General features: G+C 50.2%; 1 protein-coding gene across 1 annotated transcript; it reads right to left on the reverse strand.

The window, feature by feature from the left end:
• mreg (melanoregulin) lies at window positions 1-23,104 on the reverse strand. The gene is made up of 6 exons (XM_070864646.1): window positions 21,375-23,104; window positions 14,259-14,600; window positions 11,860-12,019; window positions 5,641-5,731; window positions 4,861-5,021; window positions 1-1,526 (listed from the first exon to the last, which is right to left on the reverse strand). The coding sequence occupies exons 2-6, from the start codon at window positions 14,339-14,341 to the stop codon at window positions 1,323-1,325; spliced, it is 699 nt and encodes a 232-aa protein (XP_070720747.1). The 5' UTR covers window positions 14,342-14,600; window positions 21,375-23,104; the 3' UTR covers window positions 1-1,322.
• Window positions 23,105-23,132: the final 28 nt, after the last annotated feature.

The raw sequence follows: 23,132 nt of genomic DNA on the forward strand, positions 1-23,132 counted from the left end.
GCTGCACTGTCAAAGGGGCAGTACTGAGGGAGCACTGCACTGTTGGAAGGACAGTACTGAGGGAGCGCCGCACTGTGGGAGGGCAGTGCTGAGGGAGCGCCACACTGACAGAGGGGCAGTATTGAGGGAGTGCTCCATTTTTGGAGGGGCAGTACTGAGGGAGTGCTGCACTGTCGGAGGGGCAGTACTGAGGGAGCGCCGCACTGTCGGAGGGGCAGTACTGAGGGAGCGCCGCACTGTCGGAGGGGCAGTACTGAGGGAGCACTCCATTGTTAGAGGGGCAGTACTGAGAGAGCGCCGCACTGTCGGAGGTGCTGTCTTTCAGATGAGGCATTAAACTGAGGCCCCATCTGCCCTCAGGTGGGAATAAAAGATCCCTTGGCATTATTTCGAAGAAGAGCGTGGGAGTTCTGCCGGGTGTTCCAGCCAATATTTAGCCCTCTACCAACACCTAAGACAGACAGATGATCTGGTCATTATCACATTGCTGTATGTGGGAGCTTGCTGTGTGCAAATTGGCTGCCGCGTTTCCTACATTACAACAGTGACTGCACTTCAAAAATACTAGAGTCATAGAATTATAGATATATACGGCACAGAAGGAGGCCGTTTAGCTCATCGTGTCTGTGCCGGCCGACCAAGAGCTACCCAGCCTAATCCCACTTTCCAGCTCTTGGTTCATAGCCCTGTAGGTTACAGCACTTCAAGTGCACATCCAGATACTTTCTAAATGTGAAGAAGGTTTCTGCCTCTGCCACCCTTTCACGCAGTGTTTTCCACACCCCTCACCCCCACCCTCTGGGTGAAATTGTTCTCAACTCCCCTCTCATCCTTTTACAAATAACTTTCAATCTATGCCCCCTGGTTGTTAATCCCTCTGCTAAGGGAAATTGGTCCTTCCTATCCACTATCTAGGCTCCTCATAATTTTATACACCTCAATTAAATCTCCCCTCAGCCTCTTCTGCTCTAAAGGAAACAACCCCAGCCTATCCAATCTGTCCTCATAGCTAAAATTCTCCAGTCCAGGCAACATCCTGGTAAATCTCCTCTGTACCCTCTCCAGTGCAATCACACCCTTCCTGTAATGCGGTGACCAGAACTGCAAGCAGTACTCCAGCTGTGGCTAGCTCGTGTTTTATACAGTTCTGTGCTTGTTTATACATTGGCTGTAAAACGCTTTGGGACATCCTGGGGTCGCTATAGAAATGCAAGTCCTTTCTCTTTCTTTACCATCCATAACTTCCCAGAGCAAAGGTGATCAATTACTGCAACGACCTTTGGAAAACATGGGTCAGGAATTCTAAGTCGGTTTGACAATCTCTATTCCAGTGATTTCAGGAGAGCGTCTTCATCGACCTCCTCCAGCTCCTCATCCGTTGCCGAGCTCATTTCATTTGTTTTCTTGATGAGAACCGCGCCCGAGTCCTGCCTGTCCGCCCTCCTCTCGGGACTCAGGTCTGGGGGGTAGTAACTCTTGGCCTTTTGCACAAAGTCCTCCGCTGCATCCAGTGTAATCAGACGGTCCTGTGCACACACAAATCATCACGCAATTTATTACCGACTTCCTCCACTTCAGCCATCCTCCACCCAAAGTCTGACCCGCGGGACCCCGCACTAGGACACTGTCTGACCCTGTGATCCCCGGGACCCCCACACTGGGCCACAGTCTGACCCGTGGGACCGCACCCCTGGCGCCTATTCGACCTCAGAAGGTGCTTCACAGCCAACCCCGATTCTGTCCACAACTGATATCCACAGACTCAGGGGTCACGGGAAAGCAATCAGCAGCAGCACCAACTCACTGCTTATAGGAGACAGACCCCGTTTATTGGTTATTGGAGACAGATCCCGTTTATTGGTTATAGGCGATCATAAGAATTAGGAGCAGGAGTCTGCCATTCGGCCCCTTGAGCCTGCTTCGCCATTCAATAAGATCATGGCTGATCTGATCATGGACTCAGCTCCACTTCCCTGCCCGCTCCCCATAACCCTTGACTCCCTTATTGTTCAAAAATCTGTCTATCGCCGCCTCTGAGAGAAGAAATTCCCCTCATCTCAGTTTTAAATGGGCGGCCCCTTATTCTCAGACTATGCCCCCTTGTTTTAGTTTCCCCTATGAGTGGAATTATCCTCTCTGCATCCACCTTGTCGAGCCCCCTCATTATCTTATATGTTTCGATAAGATCACCTCTCATTCTTCTGAACTCCAATGAGTATAGGCCCAACCTACTCAACCTATCTTCATAAGGCAACCCCCTCATCTCCAGAATCAACCTAGTGAACCTTCTCTGAACAGCCTCCAAAGCAAGTATATCCTTCCTTAAATACGGAGACCAAAACTGCACGCAACACTCCAGGTGTGGCCTCACCAATACCCTGTACAGTTGTAGCAGGACTTCTCTGCTTTTATACTCTATCCCCCTTGCAATATCCCCCTTCCATTTGCCTTCCTGATTACTTGCTGTACCTGCATATTCACTTTTTGTGTTTCATGTACAAGGATCCCCAGGTCCCTCTGTACTGCAGCACTTTGCAATTTTTCTCCATTTAAATTATAATTTGCTTTTCTATTATTTCTGCCAAAGTGGATAACCTCACATTTTCCCACATTATATATACTCCATCTGCCAACTTTTTGCCCACTCACTTAGCCTGTCTATATCCCTTTGCAGATTTATTGTGCCCTCACAATTTGCTTTCCCACCCATCTTTGTATCAGCAAACTTGGCTACATTACACTCGGTCCCTTCATCCAAGCTTTTAATATAGATTGTAAATAGTTGAGGCCCCAGCACTGATCCCTATGGCACCCCACTAGTTACCGTTTGCCAACCAGAAAATGACCCATTTATCCTGACTCTCTGTTTTCTGTTAGTTAGCCAATCCTCGATCCATGCTAATATATTACCCCCCAACCCCGTGAGCTTTTATCTTGTGCCTTTTATGAGGCACCTTATTCGATGCCTTCTGGAATACACCACATCCACTGGTTTCCCCTTATTCACCCTGCTCATTACATCCACAAAGAACTCCAGCAAATTTGTCAAACATGATTTCCCTTTCATAAAACCATGCTGACTCTGCTTGATTGAATTATGCTTTTCCAAATGTCCCACTACTGCTTCCTTATAATGGACTCCAGCATTTTCCCAACAGATGTTAGGCTAACTGGTCTATACTTTCCTGCTTTTTGTCTGCCTCCTTTTTTAAATAGGGGCTACATTTGCGGCTTTCCAATCCGCTGGGACCGCCCCAGAATCCAGGTAATTTTGGTAGATTACAACCAATACATCCAATACATCTCTGCAGCCACTTCTTTTAAGACCCTAGGATGCAGGCCATCAGGTTCAGTGGACTTGTCCACCTTTAGTCCTATTGTAGGAAGGCAAAGGCACCTGCTGGATATATAAATATATATGTATGTACGTATGTTTAAAATGTTAACCAAATATAAAATGGCTGCCAGGGGGCTTAACAAAGCATGATGGGGGCTCGGTTAGCCAAGTTAGCTAAAGCTGCTGACTGAGCACTGACCCTGCAGAGCCTGGTCTCAGGAATGTCTTGAATCAACAGCTTGAGACAAGATAGTATATAGAACACTGCGGTACCTAGTTCGAATGTCCTCAAGTCAGTGACCCCCCCATATAGGGTGCCTAGCAACCATAGAGATAAGGAGCTAGGCACCAGCAGAACCCATGAGCAACGAAGTTAAGGGGCCCTGGAGAGCATCACACGGATAGGGATCAGCCCCCAACTGTCACAAACTGATCATGCAGCCCCCTGATGTACCAGGGTTAATTCTATTGGCCCATTTAAACCTATATGTAATCTATAATCATTATGATTGGATTGTGTCCAGCCGAAGTGGGCTGAGTAACTGTAATGAACTATTGTAAAACATATAAATATCGATGAATTTCTTTGTTCGGTGGAGTGGAGTGCCTGGAGTTGGACCAGAGGCTCTCTCCCCACCGGCGTAATAAAGGCCGTTTTGGCGTTGGAACCGACCCAGAGTGTCGAGTGATTCTTCCAGGAAAACATTCGTGCTAACAGTCCCATTATTTTACCAACTGCTACTTCTTTAGTGATTCAGTTCCTCCCTCCCTATAGGCCCTTGATTATCCATTATTGTTATAGGGGACAGGCTCCCATTTACTGGTTAAAGGAGACAGACCCCGTTTTACTGGTTATAGGGGACAGGCCCCCGTTTTCTGGTTATAGGGACAGGCCCCCGTTTTCTGGCTTTAGGGGACAGGCCCCCATTCACTGGTTATAGGGGACAGGCCCTCCTGTCTCAATGAATGGCCATTGTAAGGGGAAGTCACATCAAAATGTGAACTGGTTTCAACTTGACCAAAGAGCCACACAGGCCTCACGGTCTCCGTCTGTCTCATAAACTTCATTGTGTTAAATCGGAACTGGTCTGGTTAGGGTTTCACAATCTCACCTCCACGACTGACTGTGTCTGCTGCTCACCCGCTCCCCATCCCTCACCCCAGGCCCATTCCCCCGCTCACCCCAGGCCCATTCCCCCGCTCACCCCAGGCCCATTCCCCCGCTCATCCCAGGCCCATTCCCCCGCTCACCCCAGGCCCATTCCCCCGCTCACCCCAGGCCCATTCCCCCGCTCACCCCAGGCCCATTCCTCCGCTCACCCCAGGCCCATTCCTCCGCTCACCCCAGGCCCATGCCCCCAACCGCTCGCCAACCACCCCACCCCAGGCCCCACATGCTCCCCACCCCCTCACTCCATGCCCCCCACCCACCCCAGGCCCATGCCCCCAAGCACTCCCCACCCCTGCCCCCAAGCACTCCCCACCCCCCCCCCACCCCAAGCCAATTCCATTACCCAACGCACCAAGACAAAGATGTATCTCTCGGCCGGCATTTTATTGTCAAATAGCGAGCTTTCCTGAGACAGCAGGTCCAGCAGCTTCTTGGCCTGGGGCGCGTGCCGCATGTTGCGATAGTCTGTCACGGAGGTCACGTTCAGGAGCATGTCCGACTCCGTGAGAAAACCTGCAGAACAACACAGTGAGCGTGGGATCGACACAGAGCTAGGCAACAATACAGCAGGCAGCCTGGTCAGGAGTGGATTCTGGGGGAGGAAGGGAGGGAGGGAGAGAGAGGGAGGGAGGGAGGGATGGAGGGGAGAGAGAGAGACGGGGAGGGAGGAGAGAGAGAGAGAGAGAGAGGGAGGGGGAGAGAGAGAGGGAAGGGGAGAGATGGGGTGAGAGAGAGAGAGAGAGAGAGAGTGAGGGAGCGAGAGAGAGGAGAGAGGGAGAGGTAGAGTAGAGAGAGTGATAGAGGGAGGGGAGAGAGGGTGCGGAGAGAGAGAGGGAGGGAGGGGAGAGAGTGAGGGAGGGAGGGAGGGGAGAGAGAGAGGGAGGGAGGAGAGAGAGAGTGAAGGAGTGGAGAGACAGTGAGGGAGTGGAGAGACAGTGAGGGAGGGGGCGAGGAAGGGTGGTTGGGGGGGAAGGGAGGGAGAGGGAGAGAGAAAGAAAGAGAGAGAGAGAGAGAGAGAGAGAGAGAGAGAGAGAGAGAGAGGGGGGGGGTAGGGGAAGGAGATCGAAGGGACTTCCTGGATTGGCAGGGTAGCTGAATTACAACTTCTTTGAGGCAAAAAATTTTTACTTACCCAAGTTTTCCAAAATGATCTTCCACTTCCCCAGTACGTCTCTGCGCTCCTGGCGTACTGCATTAATGTCGAAGCTCAGTCGCCGGTAACCCTGGGGCAGAGGAGGCAGGCTTTAACTTGCTGATCACGTGCATACAGACCGAGGGGTTCAGCTCCACGGCTATCCTCACTGATATGTCCTTACTGTACAGTACAAATGCACACGAGGCCCATACTTGAGAGGTCACTCTGTGACCAGCAACTTTTATTCCAGCACTGAAGTGATGAAGGTGGGTGGAGCTTTCCCTTTTATACCTGAAAGTCCAGGTTAGGAGTGTCTCCCACAAGTTCACCACCTCGTGGTCAATGTTATCACAGTGTACAGCTTAGGTCAGTTTATACATGGGTTACAATGACAGTTAAATACATGACATCACCTCCCCCCGCAAAGTCTCATTGGGATCACAGGTTGAGTCTCTCTGGTGGTTTACGCTCTCTTGTAGAGCGCCTGAGTTGGGGCTCCGGTTGTTGGGCGCTGGCCTGAGTGTCTGCTGTTTGCGGTGCCTCAGGCCTGTCCGGACTGCCCACAGTGACTGGGCTCTCCTCCATTTGGTTCCGGTGTTCGGTCACCTGTGGTGGAGTGAACTCTACATCGTGTTCTTCCTCTGCTTCTTCTATGCGGTTGCTGAACCTCCTTTTTGTTTGATCCACGTGTTTGCGGCAGATTTGTCCACTGGTAAGTTTAACTACCAGAATCCTATTCCCCTCTTTGCAATCACAGTGCCTGCGAGCCATTTGGGCCCTGCAGCGTAGTTGAGAACAAAGACAGGGTCATTGACATCAATACATCGCGCCCTCACATTCCCGTCATGGTAGCCACATTGTGACTGGCGCCTGCTCTCAACAATTTCTTGTTGGGTGTATAAGGGATAACCTGGTTTTGAGCGTCCTTTTCATTGGCAGCTCTGCGGGTGGGACCCCTGTGAGCGAGTGTGGTCGGGATCTATTGGCCAACAGGAGGCGTGATAAGCGGCTTTGTAGGGAACCACCTTGGATTCTGAGCATCCCCTGTTTGATTATCTGCACTACTCGTTCTGGCTGGCCGTTTGAGGCCGGCTTCAACGGTGCCGTTCTGACATGGTTGATACCATTTCCTGCCGTGAAGTCCTGGAATTCAATGCTTGTGAAGCACGGGCCATTGTCACTGACCAAGATGTCAGGTAGACCATGGGCGGCGAACATTGCCCGTAGACTTTCTACCATGGCAGAGGATGTGCTTGAATTGAGAATGTCACACTTGATCCATTTGGAGTAGGCATCTACTACAACCAAAAAATTTTTTCCCATGAAAGGACCTGCGTAGCCCACATGGATGCGTGGCCATGGTTTGGTGGGCCAGGACCAGGGGCTAAGGGGGGCTTCCCTGGGCACATTGCTCAGCTGGGCACACGTGTTGCACCTGCGAACACAAAGTTTCAGGTCTGCATCAAACATGTGATCTGGCAATTGCCTTCATTATGACAATGCCCAGGTGCTCATTGTGGAGTTCTCTGATGAACATCTCTCTGCCCATCTGGGGCATGACTACTCGGTTTCCCCATAGTAGGCAATCGACCTGAATTGAGAGTTCATCCTTGCGCCTGTGAAATGGTTTGAATTCCTCAGGGCATGCCCCGTATGTGGCTGCCCAGTCCCCATTAAGGACACATTTCTTGACTAAAGACAGTAGCGGGTCTTTATTTGTCCATACTTTGATCTGACGGGCTGTCACGGGTGAGCCTTCGCTTTCAAAAGCTTCCACAGCCGTGACCATCTCAGCACATGCTCGGTAGCCACCTCAGTGGTGGCTAGTGGGAGCCTGCTGAGTGCATCGGTGCAGTTTTCAGTGCCCAGTCTGTGCCGAATTGTATAATCATAGACGGCTAACGTGAGTGCCCACCTCTGTATGCGGGCCGATGCATTTGCATTTATGGCCTTGTTGTCAGCCAAAAGGGACGTCAGAGTTTGTGATCTGTCTCCAGCTCAAATTTCCTGCCGAACAGGTGTTGGTGCATTTTTTTTTTTTTTTACAGAATATACACATGCAAGCGCTTCCTTTTCTACCATCCCGTAGCCCCATTCTGCCTGGGACAGACTTCTGGAGGCATAAGCTACCGGCTGTAACTGACCCTTGGCATTAACATGCTGCAACACACACCCGACCCCATAGGACGACGCATCGCACGTTAAAACAAGTTTCTGACATGGGTCATATAGCATTAACAGATTGCTGGAGCATAAAAAATTTCGTGTTCTATCAAAAGCCCTTTCCTGGCTGTCCCCCCCAGGCCCATTCGCGACCTTTGCGTAGGAGCACGTGTAGCGGCTCTAGCAGCGTGCTCAATTTGGGAAGAAAGTTACCAAAATAGTTCAGGAGCCCCAGGAACGAACGCAGCTCCGTCGTGTCACGGGGGCTGGGTGCTCTCTGGATCGCTTCCAGAGTAGTAGGGCTGATCCCGTCTGTGCTACCCTCATCCCCAGGAATTCTACCTATGGAACTAGGAAGACGCACTTCGCCTTTTTCAGTCGCAGCCCTACCCGGTCCAGTCTGCGTAGCACCTCTTCCAGGTTGTGGAGGTGTTCTTCAATATCACAACCCATGATGAGGATGTTGTCTTGAAAAACCACTGTCCTTGGAATCGACTTGAGGAGGCTTTCCATATTGCTTTGAAAGATCGCGGCGGCCGAGCGAATCCCAAACGGACATATGTTGTACTCAAACAACCCCTTGTGTGTCGTGATGGTGGTCAGCTTCTTCAACTCACTCGCCAGCTCCTGGGTCATGTAAGTTGAGGTTAGGGTCAATTTTGAAAAAAGTTTGCCACCGGATAGCGTCGCGAAGAGGTCCTCCTTCTAGGTAGCAGGTACTGGTCTTGGAGTGACACCCGATTGATGGTGGCCTTGTAATCACTACATATCCTGACCGACCCATCCACCTTGAGCACCGGCACAATTTGGCTCGCCCAGTCACTGAACTCGACTGGCGAAATGATGCCTTCCCTCAGCAGGCGGTCCAATTCGCCTTCTATCTTTTCCTGCATCACGTACGGCACCGCTCTGGCCTTGTGGTGTACTGGCCTGGCATCCGGGTTTATGTGAATCACTACCTTGGTCCCCATGAAAGTGCCAATGCCGGGCTGAAATAGTGAGTCAAATTTGTCCAGGACCTGTGAGCATGATATTCGCTCCACAGAAGAAATTGCATTGACATCGCCCCATTTCCAGTTCATGACAGCAAGCCAACTCCTCCCCAGTAGTGCGGGACCGTACCCCAGGACAATCCAGAGTGGCAACCTGTTCCCCGAATCTTTGTGGGTCACGACTACCGTGGCGCTGCCTAGCACCGGAATGATCTCCTTTGTATATGTCTGTAGCTGTGCGTCAATCGGCGATAATTTTGGCCTCCTGGCCTTGGACGCCCACAACTTGTCAAACTGTTTGATATTCATCAGGGACTGGCTAGCCCCTGTATCTAGCTCCATTGATACTGGGATGCCATTGAGGAGCACTTTCATCATTATCGGTGGCGTATGAATTGTATATGTGCTCCACATGAACTCGCTGAAGTTCAGCTTCCAGCAATTTCCCCCAGTGTCTATTTGGCCTTGTAGGGCTTACATCGGGCCCGTTCTCCTCGTACAGCAACCTGGCTGCAGGCTTCCTGCACATATGCGCCAAGTGACCGCTGCGTTGCAATTTCTGCAGGTATATTGTTAATACCTGCAAGCTCTGGCTGTGTGTTTGCCTCCACACCTCCAACATGAGCCGTTGTTGGAAACAAAAGGTCCACTACCAGTCGATTGTCTCTGACTGTCTCTGTAACTGTTTTTAAGCACACCATTAACAAGTGTTGATGGCCCCATTACTGGCCGCATTGTCCCTTGTGATGGCATGAATCGCCGTTCAGCTAGCCATTGTCTCTGTTCAACTACATGCTCAGGCATGTCCGATTGCCCCTGTCTGCCTGGAGAACTGTGTGCCAAGTTAACAATGTTGACTCCCTGTCCATTTACTGCATTTAAACCACGATTTTTGTCAAACATCATTCTGGTCTCTTCCTCCCCGAGATAAATGTCTGGGCCATCAAAGCCACTGTTTCCAGGGTCAAGTCTTTGGTCTCAATTAGTTTCTTGAAAACCCCAGCGTGCCCGATGCCCTCAATAAAAAAGTCTCGCAGCATCTCCGCTCTGCATGCATCTGGGAACTTACGTAGACTCGCCAGTCGAAGGAGGTCTGCCACAAAGTCTGGAACGCTTTGCCCTTCTCGCCGCCGGTGCGTATAAAATCAGTGTCTCACCATGTGCATGCTGCTCGCTGGTTTAAAGTGTTTCCCGATCAACTTACTGAGCTCTTCGAACGTCTTGTCTGCCGGCTTCTCTGGCGCTAGAGGGTCCTTCATCAGGGAGTACGTCCTAGACCCACAAACCGTCAGGAGATGAGCCCTGCGTTTGTCAGCCGAATCCTGTCCCAGCCATTCCTTAGTGACAAGGCTTTGCTGTAGTCTCTCAATAAAGTTGTCCCAATCATCACCAACACAGTACCTCTCGTCTATGCTGCTAGTGGCCATGCTCGCGTGGTTTACATCCCAGTTTCTTGTCGCCAATGATATGTCCCTTACTATACAGTACAAATGCACACGAGGCCCATGCTTGAGAGAAGATCACTCTGTGACCAGCAACTTTTATTCCAGCACTAAAGTGATGAAGGTGGGTGGAGCTTCCCCTTTTATACCTGAAAGTCCAAGTTAGGAGTGTCTCCCACAAGATCACCCCCTTGTGGTCAATGTTCTCACAGTCAACAACTAGTCAGTTTATACATGGGTTACAATGACAGTTAAATACATGACACCCACCATCCCCGCACTCTGACCTATCGGGGTCATTCTCCGCACTCTGCCCTATCGGGGTCATTCCCCGCACGCTGATCAGGGTTGCACCCAAACTATGAACCTGTATTTTCTCTGGTTATTTCATGCTCGTATTTCCAGCTTTTTCTTTTTTCCTCTTTGTAACATCACCCATCTCCACCCCGCCTCAGCCCATCTGCTGCTGAAATTATGTCCCTTTGTCACCTCCATACTTGCCTATTCCAGCTCCCACTGGCTGGCCTCCCAACTTCAGCTTCACTCAGCCTCAGCTCATCCAAGGCTCTGCTGCCCCTGTCCTATCCGGTACTAATTCTTGTCAGCTTATCCACTGCTGAAGCCCTCATCCATGCCTTTGTTACCTCTAGACTTGACTATTCCAACGCACTCCTGGCTGGCCTCCCGCATTCTACCCTACGTAAACTAGAGGTGATCCAAAGCTCGGCTTGCCTGTGTCCTAACTCGCACCGAGTCCCACTCACCCATTACCCCTATGCTCACTGACCTACATTGGCTCCCAGTTAAGCAATGCCTTGATTTCAAAACTCTCATCCTTGTTTTCAGATGCCTCCATGGCCTCCTCGCCCCTCCCTATCTCTATAACCTCCTCCAGATCCACAACCGCGCCCCCACCCCTCCCGAGATGTTTGCGCTCCTCTAATTCTGCCCTCTTGAGCAGCGCAAGCTCTGGAACTCCCTGCCTAAACCTCTCCACCTCTCTATCCTCCTTCAAGATGCTCCTTAAAATCGACCTCATTGACCCAGCTTTTGGTCATCTGCCCTAATATCTCCTTATGTAGCTTGGTGTCAAATTGTTTGTCTCATTATATTCCTGTGAAGCGCCTTGGAATGCTTTACTATGTTAAAGGCGCTATATAAATACAAGTTATTGTTTGCCCATCACCCTCGCCCTCCCTGATCCACATCGGTCCCACTCTCCCAGCACCATTGGTTTAAAATTCTCATCGTGGTGTTTAAATCGCTCCATCCCTCTCTGTAACCACCTCCAGCCCAACAAATCCAACCCCTGAATGCTACGTTGCTCCTGCTGTGTGGCCAGCCCCTACCCTGTCCACCCACCCTAGGTGGCCTTACCTGCCTTGGTCCCATCTGTGGAATTCCCTCCCTGAACCTGCCGACCTTTCTTCTTCCTGTGCCTGATCACTCTGTGAATCGTGATGGGACCTTATTCTAAGTTAAAGTCGCTCTATACATGCACGCTGTTGTCACACGTAAATCTTCACCACCAGATTGACGTGAATTTGAAGATTTCTGCGCATCTCCTGCTATAACTCATTCTACCTTGAAATAGACATTGACTGAAACCCACAGCTCACCTGGGACCCTCGGCGAGTCCGTGAGCGTTTCTGCAGCATGTTGTAAAGTTCCCGATCATCGTCTCTCTCCGTGTGGGAAGTATCGTGGGGCTCGCTCCACAGGTTGGTTTGCTCAGATCTCCGGCGCTCAGCTTCCTGAGCAAAATACTGCAACGTTTCGCTGCTCACACAAGAGACAAACCAGTCGGCTCACTTGCAACCTTTGCTACTTAATTTACAGAAGAATCGCTGTATAAATGACCATACTACAAACCATCCCACTGGGCAGTGCAGGGTTACATCTGGCTGTGGGTTGGGGCGTTAAGGGACCACTGTTGTTCACCATTTACATAAACGATTGGACGCAGATTTGAGGATGACATTAATTGGGGGATGTAGTTGATACGGAGGAGGGCCATGCCAAAATACAGGGAGGCAATAAACATTCACACAATGGGCCTGTAACTGGCAATAAAGATTGTGCGACATTGCGGTCGGAGGAATAAGGTCACATAATCCTTGGATAGGGGAAGAGGAACACAGGAGTCGGGGGGGGAAGAGGAACACAGGGGTCTGGGGAAAGGGGAACACAGGGGTCGGGGGGTAGGGGTACACAGGGGTCGGGGTACACAGGGGTCTGGGGGTAGGGGTACACAGGGGTTGGGGGGTAGGGGAACACAGGGGTCGGGGGGTAGGGGAACACAGGGGTCAGGGGGTAGGGGAACACAGGGGTCGGGGAGTAGGGGAACACAGGGGTCGGGGAGTAGGGGAACACAGGGGTCGGGGAGTAGGGGAACACACGGGTCGTGGGGTAGGGGAACACAGGGGTCGGGGAACGCAGGGGTCGGGGAACACAGGGGTCGGGGAACACAGGGGTCGGGGAACACAGGGGTCGGGGGAAGGGGTACACAGGGATCGGGTGTAGGGGTACAGGGGTACACAGGGGTACGGGTACACAGGGGTCAGGGGGTCAGGGGGTACGGATTCACAAGGGTACGGGTACACAGGGGTCAGGGGGTACGGGTACACAGGGGTCAGGGGGTACACAGGGGTCGGGGAAGGGAAACACAGGGGTCGGGGAAAGGGGTACACGGGGGTCGGGGTACAGGTGGTAGGGGTACACAGGGGTCAGGGGTACACAGTGGTCGGGGGGGGAAGGGGAACACGGGTCGGGGGGGAAGGGGAACACAGGGGTCAGGTGTAGGGGTACAGAGGGTAGGGGATACACAGGGGTCGGGGGAAGGGGAACACAGGGGTCAAATACACAGGTCACTACAAGTAATGCCATTAAAAAGCAAATACTCAAGTTCATTTCCAGAGGGATAGAATTGAAAAGCAGAGAAGTTTTGTTAAATTTGTATCGAGCCTTGGTTAGACCGCACTTGGAGTATTGTGAACAGTTCTGGTCTCCATATTACAAAACCAGTTACAGAGACACTGGAGAAGGTGCAAAAAAGATTGACTAGAATTTTACCAGAACTGAGAGGTTCTGTGCATCAGGAAAGATTGAACAGGCTGGAGCTCTTCGCTCTAGAAAAGCAAAGGCTGAGGGCTGTCCTGACAGAGGTCTTCGACATTATGAAAGGGTTCGATAGGGTAGACGTAGAGAAGATGTTTCCATTTTCGGGCGAGACCAAAGACAGCCATTAATAAATCCAATGGGGAATTCAGGAGAAACTTCTTTACCCAGAGAATGGTGAGAATGTGGAACTCGCTGCCACAGGGAGGGGTTGAGGCGAATAGTATCAATGCATTTAAGGGGAATCTGGACACACGAGGGAGAAGGGACTGGAAGGAAATGTAGAAGGGTGGGAGGAGGTGCGTGTGGGGGATAAACACCGGCACAGACCCGCTGGGCTGAATGACCTGTTTCTGTGCTGTAAATACTGTGTAAGGGTCAATGCTGAATTAACTGACCCCAATTCCTGCAGAACGGGGGCTACAATTGGCCTCAGTATCTTGGACTAAGGAGGGGCAAATCACCCAGGAGTCCTTCTGCTAAATACAATCCCGCATAACTCAATGTGATCCCACCTGAGCCGATACAACCCATACTGGACCATCCCAACCAATCTAATCCCACACCACTCAAACCAATACAACCCACGACCACCAATATACCCCAAAGCAACTCACCCCACACAACTCAACTTGACCCCATCGCACCCCACGCAAACTAACATAACCCCACACCAACCACCCCAACAATTCACTGCAAGCCCATCGGACCTCTGGCCCCGCACCCCACAGTGCTTCCAGCTCCCTCTCTGGGAGATCCACAGAACCCACTCACCTGCCTGCTTTGAAAAGAAGCACTCCATCGATCCAAGTCACCAATTATCAAATAAAGCTCTTTGCTGCCTGTTTATTGCTTCCTCACCACAGCGGACAGTAAATCAAAGTTTATGTGCAATGTTTACCTGATGATTGGCGTCTTCTCCTCTGGTTCATCTTCACCACAGCAGGAGCAGCATATGCGATAAAACACACTCCTACCCCCCATCTCAATCTTAGTCAGCCCACACCAGCACAGGCAGGTAGACAGACGCCCAGCAGAAAGGAAACAGCAGATGTTGGTAAATTACCCTACAGAGGGAATCCAGCGAGCTCAGAGAGCAGTCTGCGATCGAGGTGCTTCTCACTAATGGCACTCATGTGGTTTGTCTAATATTAAATGCATCGATTATATGAATATTTTCTCTTGAGACATTTAAGTCATGGGTGGTCATGTGAAGACTGTGGTGATCAACTCTCCCCTCCAGCTATACAACAAAACACAAAGTACATTGAATGGTCTGATAAAAACAAGTTTACACGAACTAAAGAAAGACTTGCATTTATATAGCACCTTTCGCAACCACCAAACATCTCAGCCAATGAAGTACTTTTTTTTGGAGTGCAGTCACTGTTGTAATGTGGGAAACGCAGCAGCCAATTTGCGCACAGCAAGCTCCCACAAACAGCAATGTGATAATGACCCGATAATCTGTTTTTTTAATGATGTTGATTGAGGGATAAATATTGGCCACGACACCGGGGAGAACTCCCCTGCTCTTCTTCGAAACAGTGCCAAGGGATCTTTTACATCCACCTAAGAGAGCAGACGAGGCCTCGGTTTAACATCTGATCCGAAAGATCATGCGACAATGCAGCGCTCCCTCAGCACTGCACTGAGTGTCAGCCTAGTTTTTTTGCATGTGCCAGAGTCCCTGGAGTGGGACTTGAACCCCCAATCTTCTGACTCAGAGGCAAGTGTGCTGCCCACTGAGCCACAGCTGACTCTAGCTCACAACTGAGATTCATCCAAACTTACACGGGCCAGAGCTCCAAATATTACTGCAACATCTTTTAACAAAAATAAAATATGTTTATTGGAAACAAACTATTGCCATTTGAAGTTAGCAACCATTGTACTTGTGATATGATGGAGACCAGCACTGCTTCGGAGATGTCTGTTCTTTCGGCACCCTTGGATGTGGGCGTCACTGGCGAGGCCAACATTTACTGCCCGTGTCTTGCTGCCGAGAAGGTGGTGGTGGGTCTGCTCCTTGAACCACCGGGAGGTTTGATACACGAAGTGTCTCGCTCAACCACTTCAGTCAACCACGTAGGTGGGGACTGGAGTCACCTATAGGCCCAGACCGGGTAAGGCCGGCAGGTTTCTTGCCCCAAAGGGACATCAGTGGACCGGTTGGGTTTTACATAAAAACATAGAAAATAGGTGCAGGAGTAGGCCATTCGGCCCTTCGACCATTCAATAAGATCATGGCTGATCATTCACCTCAGTACCCCTTTCCTGCTTTCTCTCCATGCCCCTTGATCCCTTTAGCCGTAAGGGCCATATCTAACTCCCTCTTGAATATATCCAATGAACTGGCATCAACAACTCTCTGCGGTAGAGAATTCCACAGGTTAACAACTCTGAGTGAAGAAGTTTCTCCCCATCTCAGTCCTAAATGGCTTACCCCTTATCCTTAGACTGTGTCCCCTGGTTCTGGACTTCCCCAACATCGGGAACATTCTTCCCGCAACTAACCTGTCCAGTCCTGTCAGAATTTTATATGTTTCTATGAGATCCCCTCTCATCCTTCTAAACTCCAGTGAATACAGGCCCAGTCAATCCAGTCTCTCCTCATATGTCAGTCCTGCCATCCCGGGAATCAGTCTGGTGAACCTTCGCTGCACTCCCTCAATAGCAAGAACATCCTTGCTCAGATTAGGAGACCAAAACCGAACACAATATTCCAGGTGAGGCCTCACCAAGGCCCTGTACAACTGCAGTAAGACCTCCCTGCTCCTATACTCAAATCCTCTCGCTATGAAGGCCAACATGCCATTTGTTTTCTTTACCGCCTGCTGTACCTGCATGCCAACTTTCAATGACTGATGTACCATGACACCCAGGTCTCGTTGCACCTTCTCTTTTCCTAATCTGCCGCCATTCAGATAATATTCTGCCTTCGTGTTTTTGCCCCCAAAGTGGATAACCTCACATTTATCCACATTATACTGTATCTGCCATGCATTTGCCCACTCACCTAACCTGTCCCAGTCACCCTGCAGCCTCTAGCGTCCTCCTCACAGCTCACACTGCCACCCAGCTTAGTGTCATCTGCAAACTTGGAGATATTACACTCAATTCCTTCATCTAAATCATTGATGTATATTGTAAATAGCTGGGGTCCCGGCACTGAGCCCTGTGGCATCCCACTAGTCACTGCCTGCCATTCTGAAAAGGACTCGTTTATCCCGACTCTGCTCCCTGTCTGCCAACCAGTTCTCTATCCACGTCAATACATTATCCCCAATACTATGTGCTTTAATTTTGCACAGCAATCTCTTGTGTGGGACCTTGTCAAAAGCCTTTTGAAAGTCCAAATACACCACATCCACTGGTTCTCCCTTGTCCACTCTACTAGTTACATCCTCAAAAAATTCTGGAAGATTTGTCAAGCATGATTTCCCTTTCATGAATCCATGCTGACTTGGACCGATCCTGTCACTGCTTTCCAAATGTGCTGCTATTTCATCTTTAATAATTGATTTCATCATTTTCCCCACTACTGATGTCAGGCTAACCGGTCTATGATTACCTGTTTTCTCTCTAACTCCTTTTTTAAAAAGTGGTGTTACATTAGCTACCCTCCAGTCCATAGGAACTGATCCAGAGTCGATAGACTGTTGGAAAATGATCACCAATGCATCCACTATTTCTAGGGCCACTTCCTTAAGTACTCTGGGATGCAGACTATCAGGCCCCGGGGATTTATCGGCCTTCAATCCCATTAATTTCCCCAACACAATTTCTTAATAAGGATTTCCTTCAGTTCCTCCTTCTCACTAGACCCTCGGTCCCCTCGTATTTTTGGAAGGTTATTTGTGTCTTCCTTCATGAAGACAGAACCAAAGTATTTGTTCAGCTGGTCTGCCAGTTCTTTGTTTCCCATTATAAATTCACCTGAATCTGACTGCAAGGGACCTACATTTGTCTTCATTAATCTTTTTCTCTTCACATATCTATAGAAGCTTTTGCAGTCAGTTTTTATGTTCCCAGCAAGCTTCCTCTCATACTCTATATTCCCCCTCCTAATTAAACCCTTTGTCCTCCTCTGCTGAATTATAAATTTCTCCCAGTCCTCAGGTTTGCTGCCTTTTCTGGCCAATTTATATGCCTCTTCCTTGGATTTAACACTATCCTTAATTTCCCTTGTTAGCCACAGTTGGGCCATCTTCCCCATTTTGATGACAATCTGACAGCTCATGCTCATTGGTAATGAGACCAGCTGGTTATTGGCAGCTTATTTAAACTGAATTCAGTTTCTCAAAGTGCCCTGGTGGGATCTGAACTCAAATTGTTTGCCTGGGGTCACGTCACGGCAGTGCGGTACTCCAGTCTCGGTTCGCTGCCTCCAGTGGACTGGGTACAGGCAGAGCTCTCAATCTGTCCCTCAACAAACCGCTTGGTGCTAATTCTTCAACTTCACTGCTTTGCTCATTTCTTCCCCGTTCTTTCTCTGCTGTCTGGAGCCGGGACCTTGTCGTGCTGCAGGACTCCAGGGTTTCCACACCTGTTGCTCACAGCCTCCTCCCTCCTCTTCTGTTCGTGATCCGCTGTGGGGGCAGACGTAGAGTGGCCCCTGAACACTAATTTCATTATCCCTGCTTTCAGTCCATAAAATCCAATCTCTTTTAGTCTTGCTGCCTATTTGTGAAAAAACACATTTTCTCCAGTCCAACAATTGGGTGTTTTTTGCTCTGTTTCTAACTCTCCCATATCCTTTACCACATGCTTGTTTTCATGGGTATATATAGCGTTGAGAAGTACCACCAGCGCTGCCTCTGCAAGATCCTGCAAATCCATTAGGAGGATAGACGCACCAACGTCAGTGTTCTCGTTCAGGCCAACATCCCCAGCATCGAAGCACTGACCACACTCGACCAGCTCCGTTGGGCGGGCCACATTGTTCACATGCCTGACACAAGACTCCCAAAGCAAGCGCTCTACTCGGAACTCCTACACAGCAAGCGAGCCCCAGGTGGGCAGAGGAAACGTTTCAAGGACACCCTCAAAGCCTCCTTGATAAAATGCAACATCCCCACCGAAACCTGGGAGTCCCTGGCTAAGTGGAGGAAGTGCATCCGGGAGGGCGCTGAGCACCTCGAATCTTGTCGTCGAGAGCATGCAGAAATCAAACGCAGGCAGCGGAAGGAACACGCAGCAAACCAGACTCCCCACCCACCCTTTCCTTCAACCACTGTCTGTCCCACCTGTGACAGAGTCCCGTATTGGACTGAAATAGTCCAATTGAGGAAGCAAGTCTTCCTCGATTCCGAGGGACTGCCTATGATGATGATGATTTCATGAGTAACCTTTAGTTATGGCCCACACTCTTGTTTACTTCCCAGTAACCTCACTGGCCTTAAATGCCCCTTTCATGTCACCATGATGAAATTTGACTGCAGTTTATCCAACTGTTTCTTCAAGATTTTCCATCCATTTCACCTTGGGTAAATCCTGTGTCAAATATCAGCGGGGCATCAGTGGGGAGGGCAATGTGCAGCGGTCTCCCACACAGCAGTGTGCCCAGACTGAGCAACTCGACGGGTTCACTGGGGAAGAAAGGAAGCGAGGATGGAATTTAATCCCGTTTGTCAGCTCTTTGCACCAGCCTGACCGTGCTCACACTTCACAGGACACCACACTAATGATAAGAAAACTATTTTGTTATCAGTCCTGTAAACTATCCTCCTTTTCCATCTGCCTGGCCTTGACATCTCGTATTCAGGAGAAGGTGCTCTTTGATGCCAGGCTGCCCTCACTGCCAGGGAGATTGCAGTCACTGCTCCCCTTGGCACAGCAAGACGTGATGAAAGCGAGGATTTGTCCCCCACACCCATCGTGGAATGTGAGAGTTACAGAAACTTTGCTGTCTGCACCAGGCCCAACCTTGTCCCACAGCCCAACAATACGAACTCTGTTTATGCTCAGCATCTCACCAGGCTGATATTTAAAGGTCAGGTGCTTTAAAATTGGCAGAATTTTCAGAGAATCTCATGATTCTAACCACAATTTGTCTGATTTCTATATTTATATGCAGTGCTAAGTGGGTGGAAGTGTTTGGAGTGCATTGTTTTGTCGGGTCTTGTACTAAAAGCTCATGGTTATTATTGGCAGTAAAGACCCAAGTCACAGACTGCTGAAAACTACCAGCTTGGCATCTTCAGCAACGCTATATTAAAAAATAGCAGCTTTAAAAAAACTGGAATTGGGTGGTGCCCTGGGAGGACAAAAAGGAGGAAGAAGTTAATCTCAAATAACACGTCACACAGTGACTGTTGGCAGATAGAGGAGCGAGCGAGGGAGGGGGGATCGAGGGAGGGAGCGAGTGAGCGGGGAGCGAGGGAGGGGGGATCGAGGGAGGGGCGAGCGAGGGGCGAGCGAGGGAGGGAGGAGGGGGAGTGAGGGAGGGAGGAAGGGGGAGCGATTGAAGGGGAGGGAGGAAGGGAGGGGGAGTGAGGGAAGGGAAAGAGGGAGGGTGGAGCGAGGAAGGGAGAGCGAGGGAAATCATGTTTGACAAATTTGCTGGAGTTCTTTGAGGATGTAACGAGCAGGGTGGATAAAGGGGAACCATGGGTTGTGGTGTATTTGGGTTTCCAGAAGGCATTCGATAAGGTGCCACATAAAAAGTTACTGCACAAGATAAAAGTTCACGGGGTCGGGGGTAATAACAGATAGCGGGGATAAATGGGTCATTTTCCGGTTGGCAAACAGTGACTAGTGGGGTGCTGCAGGGATCAGTGCTGGGTCCTCAACTATTTACAATCTATATTAATGACTTGCATGAAGGGACGGAGTATAATGTAGCCAAGTTTGCTGATGATACAAAGATGGGTGGGAAAGCAAATTGTGAGGAAGACACAAAAAATCTGCAAAGGGATATAGACAGGCTAAGTGAGTGGGCAAACATTTGGCAGATGGAGCATATTGTGGGAAAATGTGAGGTTATCTACTTTGGCAGAAATAATAGAAAAGAAAATTATAATTTAAATAGAGAAAAATTGCAAAGTGCTGCAGTACAGAGGGACCTGGGGATCCTTGTGCATGAAACACAAAAAGTTAGTATGCAGGTACAGCAAGTAATCAGGAAGGCAAACGGAATGTTGGAGTATAAAAGCAGAGAAGTCCTGCTACACCTGTACAGGATACTGGTGAGGCCACACCTGGAGTACTGTGTACAGTTTTGGTCTCCATATTTAAGAAAGGATATACTTGTATTGGAGGATGTTCAGAGAAGGTTCACGAGGTTGATTCTGGAGATGAGTAGGTGATAGGTTGAGTAGGTTGGGCCTATACGCATTGGAGTTCAGAAGAATGAGAGGTGATCTTATTGAAACGTTTAAGATAATGATGGGGCTTGACAAGGCGGATGTTTCTACTCAATGGAAAACTAAAACATGGGACATAGTCTCAGAATAAGAGGTCGCCCATTTAAAACTGAGATGAGGAGGAATTTCTTCTCTCAGAGGGTTGTAAATCTGTGGAATTCTCTGCCCCAGAGAGCTGTGGAGGCTGGGTCATTGAATATATTTAAGGTGGAGGTAGACAGATTTTTGAGCGATAAGGGAGTAAAGGGTTATGGGGAGCGGGCGGGGAAGTGGAGCTGAGTCCATGATCAGATCAGCCACGATCTTATTGAATGGCGGAGCAGGCTCGAGGGGCCGAATGGCCGACTCCTGCTCCTATTTCTTGTGTTCTTATAACACAGTGCCATACAGGATGGTGCATTTACTCACCAACCCTGGGCGCACAGCAAATCACTCCAAAGCAAATGACCTCTTCATCAATCAAACAGCTTTTACTTCACACAAATTAGCACCCGGACACAGACCATTCGGCCCATCCAGTCCGTGCTGATGTCCCTGCTCACACAAGCAGTGTACAATCCCTGTTCCCGGGTCCCTTTATCCCGCAATTGTGACGAAGGGTCATTGAGCTGAAACGTTAACTGTTTCTCTCTCCACAGATGCTGCCTGACCTGCCGAGGGTTCGCTTTTATTTCTCTTCAGTCGCCCCGTCCTTCAGCCGCCTGTAGAGCCGGATCTTCGATGTTGGCCTGGCCTCACAGCCCTCGGTGTAACCACTGTCTCTCCAGCTCCCTGCCCTGAATCTCTTGCATTTAATCAAGAAGCAATGTTGAGACAAAGGAAGTTACTGTGCTTTGTGGAACTCTCTGCTTGCTGTGTAACAAATGGCAGAATCGGACACAGAATCAACTGGTAGTGAGAAAATGGAAATCATTTCAAAGTTTTCAGAACTCGGAATTGTAGTTAACAGGGAGGCGGATAGAGACGGACTTCAGGGGGACAGAGACAGGCTGGTGAAATGGGTGGACATGTGGCGGATGGAATTTAATGCAGAGAAGTGTGAAGTGTTGCATTTTGGTCGGAGGAATGAGAAAAGGCAATTTAAAGGAACAGAGACCTGGGGGTGTATGTACACAAATCTTTGAAGATGGCAGGGCAAGTTGAGAAGGCTATTAAAAAAGCACACGGGATCCTGGGCTTTAGAAGTAGAGGCATAGAGTACAGAAGCAAGATAGTTACATTAAACCTTTACCAATCTCTAGCTAGGCCCCAGCTGGAGCAGTGTGTCCAATTCTGGGCACCGCACTTTAGGATGGATGTCAGGGCCTTGGAGACGGTGCAGAGGAGATTTGCCAGAATGGTTCCAGGAATGTGGAGACTGGAGAAGCTAAGAGTGCTCCTCTTACGGCAGAGAAGGTAAAGGGAAATGTAATAGTGGTGTTCAAAATCACCAGGGGTTTTGATATAGTAAATAAGGAGAAACTAGTTCCAGTTGGAGAAGGATCAGTGACCAGACACAGATTAAAAGTAATTGGCAAAAGAACCAGAGGCGAGATGAGAATTATGTGTTTTATGCAGCGAGTTGCTGTGATCGGGAACGCGCTGCTTGATAGGGCAGTGGGAGCAGATTCAATAGTAACTTTCAAACCGGGAATTGGATAAATACTTGAAAAGGAAACATTTGCCGGGCTGTGGGGAAAGAGCGGGGGGAGTGGGACTGATTGGGTCGCTCTGTCACAGATGGGCCCAATGGCCTCCTCTTTTGGTGTTTCATTCTGTGACGGGGTCGGGGGTTAGAGGTCAGTAACGGGGTCGGGGGTTAGAGGTCAGTGACGGGGTCGGGGGTTAGTCGTCAGTGACGGGGTCGGGGGTTAGTCGTCAGTGACGGGGTCGGGGGTTAGTCGTCAGTGACGGGGTCGGGGGTTAGTCGTCAGTGACGGGGTCGGGGGTTAGTGGTCAGTGACGGGGTCGGGGGTTAGTCGTCAGTGACGGGGTCGGGGGTTAGTCGTCAGTGACGGGGTCGGGGGTTAGAGGTCAGTGACGGGGTCGGGGGTTAGTCGTCAGCGACGGGGTCGGGGGTTAGTCGTCAGCGACGGGGTCGGGGGTTAGAGGTCAGCGACGGGGTCGGGGGTTAGAGGTCAGCGACGGGGTCGGGGGTTAGAGGTCAGCGACGGGGTCGGGGGTTAGAGGTCAGCGACGGGGTCGGGGGTTAGAGGTCAGCGACGGGGTCGGGGGTTAGAGGTCAGCGACGGGGTCGGGGGTTAGAGGTCAGCGACGGGGTCGGGGGTTAGAGGTCAGCGACGGGGTCGGGGGTTAGAGGTCAGCGACGGGGTCGGGGGTTAGAGGTCAGCGACGGGGTCGGGGGTTAGAGGTCAGCGACGGGGTCGGGGGTTAGAGGTCAGCGACGGGGTCGGGGGTTAGAGGTCAGC

Source organism: Pristiophorus japonicus, chromosome 21 (assembly GCF_044704955.1).
Source record: "Pristiophorus japonicus isolate sPriJap1 chromosome 21, sPriJap1.hap1, whole genome shotgun sequence".
Classification (NCBI taxonomy): Eukaryota; Metazoa; Chordata; class Chondrichthyes; family Pristiophoridae; genus Pristiophorus; species Pristiophorus japonicus.

What these genes read in the sequence shown, in the direction of transcription:
- mreg (XM_070864646.1), bottom strand. Translation starts at nt 14,341, where the DNA reads ATGGGGGGTAGGAGTGTGTTTTATCGCATATGCTGCTCCTGCTGTGGT. An exon ending in GAGAAGACGCCAATCATCAG is followed by an intron (nt 12,020 to 14,258) that starts GTAAACATTGCA and finishes TTGTGTGAGCAG; the next exon opens with CGAAACGTTGCAGTATTTTG. An exon ending in GATCATTTTGGAAAACTTGG is followed by an intron (nt 5,022 to 5,640) that starts GTAAGTAAAAAT and finishes GTTGTTCTGCAG; the next exon opens with GTTTTCTCACGGAGTCGGAC.